This window comes from Juglans regia, chromosome 12 (assembly GCF_001411555.2).
Source record: "Juglans regia cultivar Chandler chromosome 12, Walnut 2.0, whole genome shotgun sequence".
NCBI classification, from domain to species: domain Eukaryota; kingdom Viridiplantae; phylum Streptophyta; class Magnoliopsida; order Fagales; family Juglandaceae; genus Juglans; species Juglans regia.
The window spans coordinates 13,434,718-13,455,265 of NC_049912.1; the positions used below are offsets into that span (position 1 = coordinate 13,434,718).

The window sequence follows — 20,548 nt, forward strand, 5'->3', positions numbered from 1 at the left end:
CAACCCACCAATAAGTGAGAGCCACGTAGGTAGCCCATTGGAGCAAGAATGTGATTGCATTGGAGAAGATAGCCTTGCAGCCCCTTCTAGAGCATGTTGCAGACTCTGAGTCATCTCCTTCACAGACCCCTCATCGCCTTCACAAACTTGCAGCCCCTCTCATCTCCAGTCGACATGATGCCAGCACAAATCTAAAATGTTTTATATCTAGAAAAGCAGCATCCCACTTTTATCACTGTCTCTAAAAATGCTGCATAAACTTGGGCATAATACATGCAAACGCCCCTGCAGCCACCCAAAACACAAAAAATTTAATTTAGAGACCCTTTCTTTTGGGATTAGAGGGATAGCCTTTGTGATAGGTGGTACGTATGGGGATTTGGACTGTGGAAATCTGTTAGTCGAGGAAAAGAAGTAGTCATATATAGAACCAAACTGTGCATGCTGAAAGCGAGTGAAAGGTGACAAGAGAAATGTAAGACAAGGGTAGCCGCCAACTGGAGGGTAGAGTGTGCTACTTTGGTGGTCCATTAGAGTTTGAGGAGGGGAAGGTGGTCCTGTATCTACCTCTCTGCTGCAACATGCACCGAAAAATGTACTAAATTAGACTTTGTTTTATTGTTTTATTGGTCCATTACAAGCAATTGTCGTGAGAGAGAGAATTAGGTACTTGTGGGATTGGTTATTCCAAGACTTGAGCAAAGCGGTAGCGGATTGTTGGACTTCATCATCGATGGGCAACTGTGGCATAAGAAGATCAAGCTTGAACTGGAGGGATGAGAGCAAAGCTGAGCCATCTTGCACAAGCCTGTTTAATCTCGGAAGCGAATTCGAATTTCTCTCCTCCCTAGATTTCCCGTACTCTTCGATCGCCTTTATATGCTCTTGGGTCCGACAATACGCTTCGGCCCACTCTTTCTTCACCTCCTTTACACCCTCCACTATATTTCCATGGCTGACAACATTGGCATTCGACGGGCTGGAGATGAGATCTAGTTTTGGCAAGGGGACTGTGGCGTTCGACTGTGATGATCCTCATGTGAATTGTGTGGAATCACTTATATGGCAGATTATTATTGGAGGCTGGTAATCCCTTCAAAACAGCCAGATCAGGTGCAAAGAGGTTTTGTTTGGGAAATGAGAGGGAAAAAGTTGAATAAAAAATATTATAAAATTAAAATATTATTAGAATATAGTTTTTAATATTATTTTTATTTTATGATTTGAAAAAATTGAATTGTTTTTTATTTTTTGTTTAAAAGTTTGAAAAATTTATAATGATTAGTTTGAAAATATTTATATTTGAGTGATATTTAAAAATGATATAAGATAAAATGAAAAGAAAATTTTAAGAAGAAATTTTTTTCCACCATTCCATACGATTATGATGGAATCCCAAAAGGAAAGCATTAGCGTAACATGAGAAACCCAATTCCGAATGCAAAGTATCTATAACTAGACATGGGCATTTGTCAGTTTGCAATTTATTGATTTTAGGATCAAGAAAACTAGATTCCATTAGATCGTCTGAATCCTTATGTGCGGGCACCGTCAATTCCTTTGAGTTTCTTCAGTAAAAGAAACCTCTTGGATTGGACGACGGAGATTGAGCCGACTACGTCAACAAAATGAAGAAAACGTATAATATCACACGCTGTAGTTAAGATCTTGGAAAAATATCTGAAAGTATTTGTGGCCAACTTGATGTTGGTAGCAGCATTCCAATGGCTCCAAGCCACAGACATGGGAGGTAGGTGACCCGTGACCCTACAAGGTGGGGGCTGTTTTCCCACTAGCTTTCATGGTTTTGATACTGAAAGATCCGAATTCTTATCTTCACAGCCTCACGTTGTTGGGTTCTTCACCACTCACTTCAGTTCTCTGCAGCCTCTTAAGTACGTCCATCTTCATATTGCAACACACACTCCAACTACTTTTTTTTTTTTTTTTCCCTTCTTCTACCTTCTCAGATTTTCTGTGTCTGTCTTTCTGTCCCATGTCTCGGACAGACTTTCACCGTGTCCTCACTGTTGTTTAAGCTCCAGCTTTCTCTGAAAGGGTTTTGACTTGTTTTCCCAGGAAAAGGAAAAGAGCCTTTAGATTACTGTGAAACTGTCTCTTTGGCTTACATTTTCTACGAAATTTTGTGGGATTGTTAGGCACTGTTGGTGGGATCCGTAGTAACGCTTCTCTATCTGGGTAGCACTTGAGTTTTCAAGGAAATCCCTCTCTCTCCCTCTCTCTCACTCACCAAAGTAGAAGACATATAAGGGGTTGGATATTTATATTTACCAAAATTTCTGAGAAAGAAAAATGAAAATTCAGTGTGATGCGTGTGAGAAAGCCCCGGCAACCGTGATTTGTTGCGCAGACGAGGCAGCCCTGTGCGCGAAATGCGACATTGAAGTTCATGCAGCAAATAAGCTCGCAAGCAAGCACCAGAGGCTTCTCCTCCAATGCCTCTCCAACAAGCTCCCTAGATGTGACATCTGCCAGGCAATTCAACTCCTAAATCTTCATTTTCTTTTTCCGTCTGTATCTTCCATACCTTCTATAGTGTGGATTTGTTGGTATATTCAATTTCCAGAATATGTGTTTTGTTTGTTTTAAATTCCTGGTATATGTGAAACCCCAAAATCTGAAAATTCTTTGAGGCAGGCTGGGATGGCAGTTAAGGTAGAGTTCAAATTTTACCAAGCTATCTAATTTTGCTGCTTGGTATGAAAACAGTATCAATTTTGATTTGATAGATGTGTTTCGGCATCAAATTATACAAGAATTCCCTATTTAAACGGAATTAGGCTATGTGCCTCATGGTTGGAACTGTACCAATACCATTGATGCTTCATGGCATGGAGAAGAAAATGGGAAAAAACTTCAATGTTGCATTAGAGAACAGGGAAAGGTGCTGATACGATACAACAAACTTAATTTTGGAGAGAACTCTGTAATTTTACTTTTCTTCAGTTTGCATATTTATTGATTGTAATTCTCCTTTTTGTTTGCAAACCATATGGACCAAGCATAATTTGACATGGTTATTTACTCTTGATGATTTGTGTATCCTTTTATAACTTCCTGATCAGAGGAAAATGAAAGGCAAAAAGTAACACTTGGAATTGGCCTCTCCAATCAACCACAAATTTGTAATTTGCAGTACCTTCACTTGGTTATCACAATGTTGTTTATGTTGTGAATGAGTTTGTGTTTTTCGAAGTTATTGCCAAATTCCTCTCTCTCTCTCTCTCTCATTTCTTTTGATAAAACAGGATAAGGCAGCTTTCATTTTCTGTGTCGAAGACAGAGCCCTCTTTTGCCAGGACTGTGATGAACCAACTCATTCAGCTGGTAGCCTTTCAGCAAACCATCAGCGGTTTCTCGCTACTGGAATTCGTGTGGCTTTGAATGCCAGTTGTAACAAGGATGCTGATAAGAGTTGCTTGGAGCCTCCTAATCAGAACAAGCAACAGATCTCCATGAAAACACCCACACAGCAAGCTTCTAGCCTCACATCTCCTTGGGGTGTTGATGACTTGTTGCATTTTTCTGATCTCGAATCATCTGAGAAGGTACTGGAGATGTATTTGAAGTCCACGGATCTTTACTCATTTGGTGGTTTTGGATATGCTTATCTTCATTGATGATGATAATAGTTGAAAACTCAGGGATCCCATTGCCAAAAGAAGCTAAGGACATTTGACTTTGTCTACTAACAGAAAGAGGATCCAATATCTTATCATAGAAATTAGAAAAATTCTATTTATAAGCCACTGTGGGTAACATACCTAGTAAAGGGTTTACATAACACAATTTCACTTAGAAGAAAACTTTTAAAATTTGAATCGTACAAATCAAATCTTACCATATAAGTGATGTGGATGATGTGCTCCATATACCGGCTTGAGAATATAATAACTCTAGTAATTATTCTATATTTGTGTTCACATAGTTCAAAAGCATGGTTCTTAAGTCACCAACCATATGTGAAATCAGCATAAGAAAATAGGTATTAGACAATCGAGAAACAAATTTTAATTGGGGTTCTCAATAGTGCTTTTGGTTTCATAAACTCCAGTGAATTTGAGACCTTGGAGGAATGATGAGATTTTGGATAAGGAAGTATATATTTTGCTTTTTAGCTTTAGTGATGAAAAACTTGTACTTTTATCGTTAAAAATGCTTAGGACACTACTAAAGGCACTCTGATTCAAAGAGGCATCTAGGTAAAAGCATAATGGAGATGTCTACATAAAAATGGGTCATATAAGTTGACGAGTCCTTAAAATGTTTCTTTCAAGATTTGGTTTCCATTCTCCACATTTGGTCATTTTGAGGAAGGCATATGCCCAATTTTTAGAAATTCAAATAATTTGGTTTTGCCATTCTAACCACCCTTTCTATTGGATTTTCACCTGTTATATTGTGCAGAAAGAGGCACTTGAGTTGGGAGAGTTTGATTGGTTAGCAGAGATGGGCCTTTTTAATGAGCAAAGTCCTCAGGAGGCTTTAGCAGCAGCAGAAGTTCCTCAGCTTCCAATGTCACAATCAAGCAACTTCTTCTCATGCAGACCCAATAAATCCTGCTTGACCTACAAGAAGCCTAGAATCGGATTCCCAGATGACGATGATGAGCATTTCACAGTTCCTGACCTTGGCTGAGATTCTCAAGATAGGTGTTTGAGATGGTGATCAATATTGGTTGATGAATTATACAATCATGCTTCCATTATTGCATCTATATTTTCATCGATTTCTGTGTATATATGTAGTGTGCTATTACCCTTTTTTTTTTCTTTTCAAGGTTCTGTCATTGCAAGTTTCATGATTGTGATCTAGCTATAAGGTTTAGTTTAGGGGGGATTTCCTTCTCTTTACTCTCAAAATACCAATTTTTCTGCTCTATATATTATAAAACATGCATAGGATCTTCAGCTTAATATCATGTTGATGTATGACTAGATATGATATGTTTCACAAGGCATGTCTTGATTTACTCAGGTTCTTTGCTGATGTTCTTGTTTTTGCAGCATCACAATCTTTATATATTTTATTTTGTTTTTATATATTTTCACAATTTCACTTAAACTAGAACTACAGAATCCAAGAATCATCCCTTAAAGCATGCTTTACCAGATTTTCGGATCAACCTTCAAGATTGTTCTCCAAAATCTTAGATCTATAACTCTTGGAAACACTTAAGATTTTCTTCTCAACGACCTGAAGAAACTTTTGCATCTGAGTAAAACCCTACACCACATGCCCCCAAGCAAAAAACTATCAGAATTTTCTCTTATGTTTAAAGCAAAGAAGGATGAAAGAACTTCTCTTGGGAAACTGTCAACCAGTATCCCACACCCATTATATTTGATCTTTTGCTATAAATTATGAACTGCATCTTTAAGAATAGTGTTTCCACAATGTTTAAATACAATTAGTCAGCCAAGATCTTTTAAATTAACTGACAACACCTTGATTTCTCACTAAGAGAACCAATGATCGAATTCCCTGATAAGATACGATTAGTCAATTTGTTGAGATATTAACCTGATAAGATCTCACCATTGAATATATTAGAGTAGCTTGGTTGCTACATTAGAGTTTACAATCTTTGTGGGATTAAAAGTCAATGTTATAAGTAATGGGGAGTTTCCTGCTCAAGTTTCAAATTTTATAATAATAAATCATGATGATGATCTAGTTAAGTATACTCCCCTTATTTCTTGATTAGTGAGTATACTCCATGTATGCCAACAAATCATTATTATTGTTGTTATGTTATAGAATCACCAGATAAATTGTTTAATTTTATTAGGTAATAGTTATAAGTTACAATCAGGGGTGTAATCTGAATAGGCAACTCGATTTTGACACGGTTAAACCAGACTTGAGCTCGATTCATTTCATAAGAGAGCTTGTTCATGAACATGAAATTAGAATTAATTATATAATGATACAACTTGTATAAAATTTGACTCGGCTCATAAGCTCGCTCATATATATATATATATATATATATATATATATATATTAATAAAGATTATAACTGTAGGTATTATTGCATATTGTATATTAGATATGAAATAATGATATACATTACTTCATTCCCCATGGTAAAAGATCCCTAGGATAGAAGATCTTGTTCTTAAAATCAAACATTATTTGAAAATTAAAATATAGTTTGCAACAGTAATCATTGAAATAAAATTATAAACCATGAATTTATAATTTACATAATAACATGCCTAGGCTTCTATCGCTTTTTCTTGGGCTGTGTTCGTCTGAACGTTTTTGTTCATTTTGTTCCTGAGAGAGACATATATTAAAAACAAAATGAGTTAAATACTCACTAAGCATCACTTCATGTTGTAATCATGTACTAACATGAGTTTTCAATCAAACATGCTTCATTCTTATACATATCCTAAATAAAACATGTTTTGTCTTTAAAAATCATTACAATGTGACATTTCTTTTCTTATAAAAGCACTTTTCTTTTTTCATAAATTTTTCCTTCACCTTGTATGTTTCTTTGAAAAGAGCCAAATGACACTACAACATACAATTAACCATTATCACTTCTCATTGGTTGGTACATAGTGTTATGCCTTGTATGTTAGGGTTTATAGTCCATGTAACCCGAACTTCACCCACAGCCACAGATTGGAAATTGATAGGGTCCTCGGTCAAGACCCTAGACACCAAGTTGTCGCGCCCCTCCTTGTGCCATGATGACTGAAGTGATCTGCCACTTGTTTGACTGTGATGACTATGGATGGTGTTGGGTTAACTCGAATGAGTGTTCAAAGGGTGTTGCTGGGCGAAATGCTTGTGGGCGTGCATGCCTGCATGCATGTGCAGAGCGGTTTAAAGCAGTTGTCAAGCACACATGGCTGTGGGCAGTTATGTGGGTTGGCTGAGTGGATGGTTGGACAGTTTGTGGCGTTGCGGTTAATCCCTACAAGTTAGGGAGGCAGTTTTAGCTGGACAAGTGTCTAAGGTTGGGTGTGTGGCTTGGGCAGTTGGCAATAACTATTGAGCTTGTCCTTGTCCTTGCTCCAAATTCGACTATGGTGGCCTGGTGCAGGCTGAGTGCCTTTCAATGGCCACTTGTGGCTGCCTTATGTGTTGCCCCACTCGAGTAGTGTGAAATGATCAGCAAGCAAAGGAAAATGCAATGCAATAAACAACAAGCTGCAATGCTGAAATACCTCGAAATTGCATTAACATGCATTAACATAAGGCACAGGGATAGCCTTCTCCTCTGGGATTCACGAATTGCACCCAATGGAGCCTAAGTGACAAAGCACATATGTGCCTTCAAAAGTTTACAAGCCAAATTGTCCAAATGTTCAAAAGATAAAAGATGCAATGGCCTAGTATACTAGCATTCAAATAACAAGAATTACAAAGTAGATAATGGTTGTTGGGTCCACGCCTCTTGGTTGAGGCCTCTTGCCGTTGGTGAGCCATGGATGGCCTGGATGAGCCCACGGCATGGGCTGCTTGCTGGTGTGCGTGGGTCTTCATGTTGGCCTGCTGGGTTGGCCATGGCTGGTCCTTAGTTCTTGCATGTGTGGCCTAGGTTGTGTGGGCTGGGCACTGTTAGTGTGTCGCTGGGTTGGACCGTGGTGGGCTTGAGCATGGCAGGCTGTTGCGCTAGAGGGCCCCAATCATTGGTCTACATGGCCAAGGTTAATGGGACTTGGGCGTTCAATAGCATGGCCCTAGCCAAGGCTACGGCGTTGAGCGGCATGCCAGCTTGCATGAGCCTGATGGGCAGCCGCACCATCAATTCCAAATAGGATGTGCTTGCCTGCACTGTGCTGGCTCCTAGGCCATGCATGCGCACTGTATGTGCGCGTAGCCCATGCACGCACGCACTAGGCATGCGCGTAGTCTGGCCGCGCGTTGAGCAGGGCGTGACATCCTCACTCACACGCACACAAGTTGTGCGCGCTGACCATGTGCTACCTGCTTGGCCATGGCCGTGGCCTAGCATTCTCCAAGGGCTCGGTCTGTGGGCAGTCAAGCCATGCCAACAGAGCTCCCCATGTGTTTTCTGGGCATGGAAAGGTGCTTGTCAAGGCAAGGCCCGTGGCCTCCTACCTTGGGATTTTGTCATTCCTCCTCCCTTTTAACACATTCTTGCCCTCAAGGATCAAGTGGGGGTAGTTCTTCTCAAGCTCATCTTAGTCTTCCCAAGTTGCCTCGTCCCTTGATGTTCCTTCCCATAGGATCAATGCTTGCCACACCCTGGATCTACCTCTACCCCTTCGATGCAGCCTGTACCTCGAGTACATCTTTGGGCTTCATGAGGATCCTTCCTTCTTGATCTATTATGGGTAACTCCTCCCCCTTGAGACTCGGATCACCCACCTTCTTCTTGAGTAGGGAAACATGGAAAATCGGATGCAACTGTGAATTTGGTGGAAGCTGATGCTTGTATGCCACACTGCCGAGTTTCTCCAACACTCTGTATGGCCCATAGAACTTCTGGTTTAGCTTTGCACTTGTGGTCTTCCTCATGGATTTTTGCCCAAACTGCCTACGTTTCAAGTAAACATAGTCGCCCACTTGGAAGGTCACGACACGCCTTCCTTTATCATGGTACTTCTTCATTTGACTTTGAGCTTTCTTGAGCTCTCGTTTAACTTTGGCAAGTACTTCATCCCTATTGATCAACTCTTGCTCCACTTCATTGTTCCTAGTTGAGCCCTTCTCATAGCTGACCAAGAGTAGTGGTGGCCTGCCATATACCACTTCAAAAGGGCTTTTGTCAATGGAGTAGTCGTAAGTGGTGTTATACCAGAATTTAGCCTATGGGAGATATCTGCCCATCTCCTTTGCTCCTCAAAACAAAAACATCTTAAATTTTGTTCCAATCTCCTATTGACCACTTCGGATTGGCCATTCGTTTGTGAGTGATAGGAGGAACTCGTTTTGAGTTTGCTGCCCTGCAACTCAAAAAGCTGCTTCCAAAATGAACTCATAAAGACCCTGTCCCGATCTGACACTATTGTCCTTGGAAACCCATGCAGCTTGACAATGTTATTAACAAAGGCTTTGGCTACTAACTTGGATGTGTAAGGGTGATGTAGAGGGATGAAGTGGGAATACTTGCTTAACCGGTCTACTACTAGCAAAATCACTTCATGTCCTCCACTAATGGGTAGGCCTTCTATAAAGTCCATTGCCAAGTCCTCCCAAATTCTGTTTTGAATTGGCAACGGTTGGAGAAGTCCTGCTGCTAGCCTTGAGTCATACTTGGCCTTTTGATAGATGTCACACTCGGCCACAAGTCCCTCAACATCACTCTTGATCCCCTCCCAATAAAAGAAATGCTTCAGGAGGATATAAGTTCTCAACCATCCCAAGTGGCCACCTTCTTTGCTGTTATGAAAGTGATCAAGAATCTATTTTATGAGATTGGAGACATTCGACACATATATATAATTCTTATAAAAGATGAGACCATCTCTTACTTGGAAGCCCACAACCCCTTGCCCTTGGGCATCCAAGAGCTCAACAATCTCAAGTGACCTTGCATCCAATCGGGTAGCCTCTTTGATCTTGTCCTATACTCTCCATTTAGCCCTGCTCAATGCCAAGCTTGGTGACTCCTCGTCATACCCGACTGCCTCAAGTAGTTGGCTGCCTTCCCTTCGGCTTAAGGCATCAGCCACCTTGTTTTCCTTGCCTGGTTGATAGACTATGTCATATTCAAAGCCTAACAACTTGACGAGGAGCTTCTGTTGCTCAGGGGTGACTATTTTCTGCTAGAGTAGATGCCTTAAGGCTTGCTGGTCTGTGATGATGGTGAATTTACGCCCCAAGAGGTATGGCTGCCACACCTTGACAGCATGCACAACTGCCAACAACTCCCGGGCATAGGTACTCCATGCCTTCTTCACAGGCTCGAGTGCCTTGGAGATGAAGTCTAAAGGCCTTCGGTCTTGCACCAACACAGCCCCGATGCCCTCACTGCTTGCATCTGTGTAAACTTCAAACGGCCTCTCAAACTTGGGCAGCGCCAACACAGGTGTCTTGGTCATGGTTCGCTTCAATTCTTCAAAGGCTTCCCTACCCTCGGTTGTCCACTCAAAACTGTCCTTCTTGAGCATTGTTGTGAGTGGCTTGGCTATGAGACCATAGCCTTTAACAAACAGTCTGTAATAACTCATAAGCCCCAAGAATCCCCTCAAGTCTGTGAGATGTCCTTAGGTAGAGGCCAATCTACCATTGCCTCTATCTTCCTTTGCTCAACTTTATCACCATCTCTTGAAATGAAGTGGCCTAAGTACTCCAACTCCTTCTCCATAAAGGCGCACTTGGTGACCTTAATGAAGAAATTATGCTGCTCCAGAATTGTTAACACCTTCTCCAAGTGTTGCTTATGTTCTTCAATGGTCTTGGAATAAACCAAGATGTCATCAAAGAAGACAAGCACAAACTTCCAAAGTAGTGGCTTGAAAATGCTATTCATTGCAGCTTGAAAAGTTAAGGTGCATTGCACAAGCCAAAAGGCATCACCAAGTATTCATAATGACCTGAGTGAGTCCTAAAAGCTGTCTTATGGATGTCCTCCTCATTCATCTGAATCTGGTGGTAGCCGACCCTCAAATCCAACTTGGAAAACATTGTGGCCCCATGCAGCTCATCCAACATGTCATCAACTGTGGGAATTGGGAATCTATCTTTGACAGTAGAGGCCCTATAGTCGGTACAGAACCTCCATGTGCCATCTTTCTTCCTCACCAACAGCACCGATGAAGAGAAAAGACTAGTGCTAGGGCAGATAAGGCCACTCTCCAGCATCTCATCCACCTGTCTTTCAATTTCTCCCTTCTGAAAGTGGGCATATCTATAGGGTGGCACATTGATCGGCTTTGCTTCATCCACTAGCCAAATGTGATGATCAAACTCCCTAGGAGGTGGGAGTGTGGTGGGCACATCAAGTACCCCCCTGTGGACTTCTAAAACTGACCTAACTTCCTCGGGCAACAACTCTAATTCCTCGTGAGTGCTCTCCTGACCCTTGTTCTCGACTTGCCTCAATACATCCTATTTGGCCACTACTATGGTGAAGCAATGTGCCCGCCTTTGCATAACTTCTCAAACATTAAAGCCTTATAAGACTTTATTTCCTTACTAGCAATGGTTGTCCAAAGCCACTTCTTGGAGCCAAGCTTAAACTCCATTGTCATGTTATGATAATCATGGATGACCTTGCCAAGGCTCTTGAGCCAAGCATTCCCCAAGACTAGGTCAAGGCCAACCAAGGGCAGCACATGCAAGTCTGCCACAATTCGGACTCCATGTACATTCATCTTAACTTCTCAAATGAGGGCCTTACACTGGAGCTTGTCTCCACTTGCAACCTTCACTTCAAATGGTGGAATAGGGCTTGACTTAAGACCAACCTTGCTAACAATGTTAGAATTAATGAAGTTGTGGGTGGAGCCACTACCCACCAGCAATGTCACTTCATACTTGCCCCCACCCATGCCATCAACCTCATGGACGTGGGTTTAGAAATGCCAGCCATGGCATTCAATGATAGCTCACCCTCCTCTGGTGTATCACCAGATTCGACTTCCTTGGTTTCTTCCTCTTGGCCAGACGCTTCCTTGCTACCTTCCGAGTCATCATCACTCGGCTATCTTCAAACATAAACAAGGCCTGAGCTGCCTTGCACTTGTCAGCAGGGCCCCATTTATCTCCACATTTAAAACACAGGCCCTTCTTGATGCACTCCTGCACCTCTTCACTAGACAACTTCTTGATCTCAAGTTTCGGTTTAGAGGTGGTGGTTGTTGTGTCCCTTCCCTTCCAAAAGACTTTAGTTTGCACAATATTGAAAGACTTGCTCCCCATGTCTTTGGTTAGGCGTTGCTCACGAGCACGACTTTCCTAAAAAATTTCAGCCATCTTCATCACTTCTTGAAGCCTTGTGGGCTATCTAAGTTTGATTTCCTTGGCAAGCCAAGGTTTCAAACCATCAATGAAAGTGCCGATCAAAGCTTCTTCGGACCAGCCCCTAACCATAATCTGAAGCTGCCTAAACTCATCTATTTAATGATGGACCTTGCCCTCTTGCCTTAGCTTGGCTAGTTGCCCGTGGTGATTGACAACCAGTGATGGTCCGAACTAACTAAGGAGCTCTTTCTCAAAGGCTGTCCACCCCAGCCTCATGTGATCCTTATCATATTGGTCCCTTATCCAACACCACCATTTTCCAACCCTGCCTTCAAGGTAAAAGCAGGCTATTGACACCCTCTCATGGCATGGGATATCATATGTACGAAATAAGTGGTGGACCTTGTCCAACCACTCATAGGGATCACCGCCACTATACTTGAGAAAGTCGACCTTAGGCTATTTGGGTCCCCAATCCTGAGTTCGGTTTCCCCTTCGGTCTTCATAGTTCTCTCTTTCATAATGTGGCCCATGATAACCACGGTCTAGTTGTCTTTTCCATGCCCTTGGCTGTTCACATTGGTAGGGCTCCTCAAAGCCTTGCTCGTGCTCGTGATGAAAGCCAACCATTGGGGCCTTTTCCTCGAAAGCTTCATTCGGGATCCACCTCTCTGCATACCCTTGGCGGTTCTCTACATGACCACCATGCCTCCAATCATGTTGTGGGACTACATGCATAGATTCGGTCACACTAGTTTCCAGTCCATCAACAAATGCATCATCCCCTTGATGTGATGTCCCAGGGCAGTTCTCGGCTAGTCTCCTCTCTATCCGCTCCAATGTTGTGTTTGCCTCTCTCCTTATAGCATCCATGGCCCATTCGTTATCATTATTAGAACTCTCCATGGCCATGCGTAGTTCGGCTATGTTGTTGGTGACACCTTCAAGAATTGAAGTAATCTTGTTGGTGTGATCCTCTATAACTTCCAGTCGGGCCCTATTAGAAGTGCCCGAAGTTTCTTCTACAGACTGATTCACTTGCATGTTTACTCACTCTTGTAACTGTCTAACTTCTGTGTATCATGGTTGTGTAGCTTGCGAATTGCCCCACACGGTCGGCTTAGGCTTGCAAACTGTCAGTTTCGGATGGTAACAGTGGGCTGTTGTTGGAGGCTCGTAGTTCCAACCTTGGGTCCTTCACCTTCGAGGGTGATTGACCCCAACCTCGACCTGTGAGTCCGACCTTGGGTTGTCCATGTTCTTGTGTGGCAACTGCTCCAAACCTATCTACTCTAACCTCTTCCTCAACCCCCAAACTTCACAATTTCAATAACAACAAAAAGGGATGCAACAACATCGGAATCCTCCGTGGATCCCGCAACCAAACTCACAAAAGATGAGTGATAGGATGCCTACCTCTTTAGAGAAATAAGAACCTCTCTTAAACCTTCAAGCAACTTGGCTACTCTCAATGAAAGCACCAATTTGATTATAGGGTCCTCGGTCAAGACCCTAGAAACAAAGCTGTCACGCCCCACCTTGTGCCATGATGACTGAAGTGATCTGCCACTTGCTTGACTGTGATGGCTATGGATGGTGTTGGGTTAACTCGAATGAGTGTTCAAAGGGTGTTGATGGGCGAAATGCTTGTGGGCGTGCATGCCTACATGCATGTGTAGAGCGGTTGAGCGGTTTAAAGCAATTGAGTGGGTTAAGGTGGTTGGGTGAAGCACATGTACCCCAAGTTATGAAGCACACGTGCTTGTGGGCAGTTATGTGGGTTGGCTGAGTGGATGGTTGGACAGGTGTCTAAGGCTGGGCGTGTGGCTTGGGCAGTTGGCAATAACTGTCGAGCTTGTCCCTGTCTTTGCTCCAAATTCGACTACGGTGGCCTGGTGCAGGCCGAGTGCCCTTCAATGGCCACTTGTGGTTGCCTTATGTGTTGCGCCACTAGAATAGTGCGAAATGATCAGCAAGCAAAGGAAAATACAATGCAATAAACAACAAGCCACAATGCTGAAATACCTTGAAATTGCATTAACATAAGGGAAACAAAGATAACAATAGGTTACCCTGATTCACGAATTGCACAGGGATAGCCTTCTCCTCTGGGATTCACGAATTGCACCCAATGGAGCCTAAGAGACAGAGCACATATGTGCCTTCAAATGGTTAAAAGCCAAATTGTCCAAATGTTCAAAAGATAAAAGATGCAATGGCCTAGTGCCTTACTTATACTAGCATTCAAATAACAATAATTACAAAGTAGATAATGGTTGCTGGGTCCACGCCTCTTGGTTGAGGCCTCATGCCGCTGGTGAGCCATGGATGGCCTGGATGAGCCCAAGGCATGGGCTGCTTGCTGGTGTGCGTGGGTCTTCATGTTGGCCTGCTGGGTTGGCCCTGGCTGGTCGTTGGTTCCTACATGTGTGGCCTAGATTGTGTGGGCTGGGCGCTGTTGGTGTGTCGCTAGGTTAGACCGTGGTGGGCTTTGGGCGTTAAGCGGCATGCCAGCCTGTGTGAGCCTGCTAGGCAGCTGCGTCGTCAATTCCAAATAGGATGTGCTTGCAGGCACTACACTGGCGCCCAGGCCATGCATGCGCATTGTATGTGCGTGTAGCCCATGCGTGCGCACTAGGCATGCGCATAGTCTGGCCACACGCTGAATAGGGTGTGACAACCTCACTCGTGCGCGCATGCGCACAACTTGCACACATCGACCGTGCGCTACCTACTTGGCCGTGGTCGTGGTTTTGGCCTAGCATTCTCCATGGGCTCGGTCTGTGGGCAATCAAGCCATGCCTGTAACGCCCCATTCCTGGAGGTCTGAAGAGTTTGCTCATATTACCTAAAATCATCTCCAATATCATAACTATAAAATTTAGAAGACTCCATAAAATATTAATTCATTTGCTCAACCAAAATATTCATGTTCCTTCAAAGAGACTGCAAAGAAATTCTCAATAACATAAATTAAAAACTCCATAAAGACTCAAAAAAATCTTAACCCCACACATCAAAATATCTGAAAATAATCAATTTACTAACTATGACTCTCAAATAAGTGCTTGTACACTTGGGCACTTATTCCTCTACGATCATCACACCTTACTAAAACTTCCTACTCTTGTTCTCAAGCAAAACCATCAAAATTATCTTAAAAATATTTGGAGATAAGGGGTAAGTTATCAACAACTTAGTAAATAGAAAACATATACTAGTGTTAGTGTGCAAACATGAGTATTTACAAAGTTCAGAATGCATAACAAAATACTTTTTATTTTCAGAATTCAGAATCAGAACATGTTATAAAAAATATCTGAACGAAAGTTCGAAAATATTCATATTCAAAATCTCTTTGGCATAGCATAAACTGAAACATCACATCTTATCTTATCATATCAGAACAGAGACCATGTTTAACCTCTGTGGTAGGGTTGTGCAAATCCCGGCGGCCAACCGAGTAGAAACAGAATGTGAATCTTCCCCTTATTATTCTCGGAGCCCCAAGTGTGCACACAGGAAAGATCACACAGAAAGCCACTTTGTTTCCAAAGTAGGTGCACCGGAAATAGAAAAGTTGATACCAACCCGAACAGAGGCCACAGTTTTACACCCGTGGTAAGGTCAGAACGAAACAAAAATAGAAACAGAATGTTATGCTAGATATTTTCAGAAATCACATCATATCATATCAGAGTACAGAACATTTTCAGAACAGACAAAATCAGATTACAAAAACATAATTTATGCACAATTTCATATTCACTCTCTTTTGCACAGTTCAAAAACAAAATGTCAAAATAGTTCATGTCTACACTAGTCATGCCAGAAAAATATTTTATTCTTAAACAGAATCTTATGAGTAATGCATAACAAACAACTGAGGTAGTTTAAATTTCTTTTCAAAACATGCACACTTTTCAAAAATCAACCTCAGCCCATTTTATTTTTATGCAAAGTCTAGTATAGGAACACCATTTACCTGGACTTTTTAGCTTAACGGAATTTCTCCACAGCAATATTGAACAAAAATCAATCGTCACCTATAAAATAGTTACGTACTCCCATAAATTTCCAATCAAACACGTATATCAATGCTTAAACCTGAAATACTACATAATCTAATTTTTCTTAAAAGAAACAATCTACAACTCTTACAACCCAAAAATATAGTCTCTTCCTAAATTACCTATAAAAATACAATTATTGTACCAATATAAAGCAAAACTAGACCCAGTTTAAAAGAATATAATTACAAATTTTCTAAAAACCGTTGAGGCTCATGGTACCATCCACGTCCAGGAAAATAGAATTATGCGTTGGCTTATAACTCATGGGCAAAAAGGTAATATCATAAAATAAAACAAGTATTCTCCCATAGTTCAAGCTTTACGTAAAATGCCAAAAGCGACTTTAGTTTTTGATTGTTCACTAGCGGAAGAGAGACCTGTGACAGAGACTCACCGAGGGGAGTTGCGACAGAGTTGGGCGGATGCAGTGGACGATGGCTGTCCCAAAGAAGGTGCACTGAGAGAGATCAAGAGATGAGCGAGAGAGAGAGAGAGAGAGAGAGAGAGAGAGAGAGAGAGAGAGATCAAGAGGGTCACAGCATGAGGGAGAGATATGTTACCGAGAGATCAAGAGGGTCCCGGGGCGTCGCACTGAGAGATAACGGAGAAAAAGGTTCTGAAAGAAAGGGGAGCACCGTGAAAGGGGCTCACCGTGTGTGCAACGATGAAGCAACGACAAAGTGGCTGGGAGCGGCAAAAGTGTCGTCCTAAGCGATTGAGGCAACCTGCATGGGTAGTGGCTTAAAGGCAGTGGGTTGGTTGAGCCAAGACTACTCTGTTTCAGGAAGCAAAAACAAAGGTCCTTCAGTGTTGGTGAGGCTATGTTCCTGTGTTGAACAGCTGAGGGGTATGGTCAACGGACAGGGCTAGCAGCTTGTGATGGCTTTGCCGTGAGAGTGGGTGGCTACGGTTTATGGAAGGGGCTTGGGCAATGCTAAGCGGGAGTGTTACAGTGCACATGCTGGACGTGGCTTTCCCTCGGTCTGTACATCAAAGTGTAGAAGCGGAAGGTTGAAAGGGTCACGGTGGCTTACGGAGGTGCAAACCAGGTTCGTTGGAAAGGTGGCTGCGACGACTGAGTAGTGGCTATCGTGGTGGTGGTGCAGGGATGGCGCTATGGGTCCCAGAGCTAGGCAGCAATGATGCACACGTTTAGGCTTCCGTGAGGGTGTTGGACGGCAAATGGGGGTGCAAAGATGAGTGTGGTTGTGTTAGTAGGTAATGGGTGGCAGCGGCAGCGATTGCGACTACAAGGAGGTTTTGGAGGGTGGCGACTTCAGCGCATGTGAAAGATGGGGAAGGAGACGGCAACACTTTTCTTGGGTTTTCTTCATGCACGAAGGATTAAATATATCTGCCAACGAAAGACAAAAACAAACCCTAGAGGGATGAGGGAGACGTGTAAAGGTGGAGAGTCTCTAAAAACAAACTCCCGTTGGGTTTCTCATTTAATAAAAACGGGCGTGGACCTTAGGGTCCCACTTAAAAAAGAAGTTTGGGTCCAAGACTGGTAGTGAATAAAAGAAAAAAATAAATGAGCTATTTCCTAATTTTTGGACCTCGAACCAAACTCTGCAATATTCCAACTTGTCTCTTGAAAAAAATATATGACAAATCAATTGGCTTTTTATACATATAAATCCAAAAATTTTAGAAAGTGGCTTGGTGCTGGTCCTGGATATTACAATGCCAACAGAGCTCCACTTGTGTTGTCTGGGCACGGCAAGGTGCTTGTCAAGGCAAGACTCGTGGCCTCCTACCTTGGGGTTTTGTCAGAATTGCTTTAGCCAAGAAGGCATACATGGTGCACTAATAGTACAACCATTTCAGCATTAAAATCTGCCCATTCATTATGCATATTCAAACATTAAAGTTTTCATTATTTTCCTTTCATTACCTCCATGCTTTCCTTTTATTCATTCTTTTCACGATTTCCTTTGATTCTTTCATTTCATTATTTTATCATCATTTTCATTTCATCATTGTGACGTCCTAGACTTCCCGCTTGTAATTTGACGAGTTGTCGAGACATTGGAATATGTAATATCAAGTTACACACCCATACGTTCATGATTGTAATATGCATGTACGTAGCATGTTACTAATGATATGAACTATTAACAGTGGATAAGTCATTGGTCTAAAAACTTAGTAGTAGAGAAAAATTTTAAACATCAAAATACAATTATAGTAACGTCTCCACAAGTCACAAATACATTAAAAAAAAATACCATTGTATCATTACATGTCCATAATGACCTTAGAGCATAGCATTGGATCATAGATAATATCTAGCAAGAACATTTATAACTAAATACTACAAAAACACTCCCACATTGGATTATGTAAATACTCTAGCTAAACTAACCAAGTTCTTAACTTCTTCTATAGTATCCAACAAATTTGTTGGATGCAGTAACTTATGTAAATGAGTATTTTATTCTTGTATTCTTTAATCACTATAATTGAGGGTGTAAAAGAATTGAAAAACCGGTTGAACAGGAACGGAAAGGACCTCAGTCCGGTTTGTAAATGGTCCTAAACCGGTGCGGTATCGGTTTCATATTTTGAAAACTGGTTTAAACCAAACCAGACCTGTATATATATAATTTTTTATATTATATTGTATATATTATATGCTAAATTACTAATTAATATAACATAAAATTCTAGTCTTATTATTCAAGTCTATTAATCTTATAACATAAAATTAATATAACATTTTATGTAAGTTAAACAGTACTTATACTAATATAATTAGATACTAATTATACTATTTTAGTCTTAAAGTTTATTAATCTCACTAATAAGTTAGACACTACTTATACTATACTAATATAATTTAACATTAATGAATTAGTAATTGTTAATAATAAGTACTAAATTCTAACAATTAAGTTTAGTATTGAAAAAATTATAATATTAAACTTATATAGTACTACACGTGTAAATAGTTAACTGAAAAACTGAACCGGACTGGACAAAAATAGAAAGAACTAAAAGTTTCAATTTCGTTGATGAATTGGTCCGCATCGGTTCTTAAATTTTCAAACCAGTGTATACTGGTTTGGTTCCAAAATTTGTCCAAAACCAAACCGAACCGGATTGATTATACCCGTAACTATAATTTTATGATTTTCTTTTCTTATTTGCTACCACTTATAGTTAGGCTCTAATGATCAATGCCCTGATGCAATGCATCCAAGAATTTCAGATAGACCATATAAAAGAATAAGTACTCCCAAATGAAATTCTTCAAAAATAATATGTATGACAATAAAAAATTAATATTTCTAGAAATTTGTTTAATGAAAATCTTTTTATTATATACGCAATCTTTGCAAGTTGACCATCTTAACGAAATACTCCTAGAAAATTCTAATGTACTTTGGGTTTGCAGAACAAGGAGCTTGATATCGTCGTAAGAACTTCAAAAGTCAACTAAAATAAACTTGAGAACATGTTCTTTTGTGTTTGCAGCACGTAAAAATCATCCTTGTTTTATTCACTTTGGTTAGATATAGAATAGTGAAATCTCACAATTATAATATCCGTAAATAAAAACTATCATTATTTAAAAATTAACGTTAATGGTTTAGCAAATTTAGACATAATTCAATGTGTGATATATAGGAAGTATGCTAGCTACTTAAACTAGCTAAGATGGCATTTCTAGCTAATTTTTAACTAGAAATTTAGAGAATCCAATGTCAATGCTATTAAGCAAGAAAATAAATGACTAAATTTAGAGAAATGTAGATAATTATTATTCCCCTCAGGGTAAATAAAACAAGAAAATAAATGAAGAAATAATCCATAATTAATAACCTAGGCACCCTCTTCACTCATTCCCGCGTGGCTAGTTGTCCTGCTCGAACTCTTCCTCACTAAACTGGTCTGCAAAATCTACATTTCTGATGATGGGCACCATAGTTGGACTAAAGGTGAGATTATAAAAATCTCACACTACAAGAGAATGGATTTTTTGGTACGAACAATTTCGTCCAAAAAACTTTTAGAGACAAAATTCTGTTTTTGGAGACGATTTTTTTTTTAAAATACTTTTAGGGACGAAATGTGGCCGATCTATTTGAATGGAATTTTTTTGGGGATGAAATGATTTATTCCCAATACCCTGTTCGAACAGGAAAAAATCATGTTCAAACAATTGGGTTTCTGTTCGGACATCATGAAAATTTAATTCGAACAACATGAATTTATTTGATCATGTTCAAATAAAGAAAGTGTTCGAGCAACTCGATTAGTGTTCAAACATAAATAATCCAGTTGAAGCCGCTTGAGAAATGTTTGAATTAAAAAATATGTTAGACAATCTTTGTTCAAATGGTTCATTTCTCATTCGAATGACAACGAATTTGTTCGAACATAATAGTATGTGTTCGAATGATAAAAAATGCAGAATGTTCAAACCTACTATTAATTTATTCGAACCGAAGTAATGAATTTCAGTTTCATTCGAACGGTTTTGGGTTTCTCATTTGAACAGTGGCAAAAATGTGTTTGAACGGTAATAAATAGTAATTGCCTATCCGAATTGA

The 20,548-nt window shown here is 40.6% G+C and overlaps 1 protein-coding gene across 1 annotated transcript; it reads left to right on the forward strand.

Annotated features, from left to right (window-relative positions):
* The first annotated feature begins 1,735 nt into the window (after positions 1 to 1,735).
* On the forward strand, positions 1,736 to 4,997 carry LOC108992474 (B-box zinc finger protein 24-like). Its single transcript, XM_018967052.2, has 3 exons — positions 1,736 to 2,496; positions 3,270 to 3,569; positions 4,429 to 4,997. Exons 1-3 carry the CDS (start codon positions 2,314 to 2,316, stop codon positions 4,657 to 4,659), a joined length of 714 nt encoding a protein of 237 aa, XP_018822597.1. The 5' UTR covers positions 1,736 to 2,313; the 3' UTR covers positions 4,660 to 4,997.
* Positions 4,998 to 20,548: the final 15,551 nt, after the last annotated feature.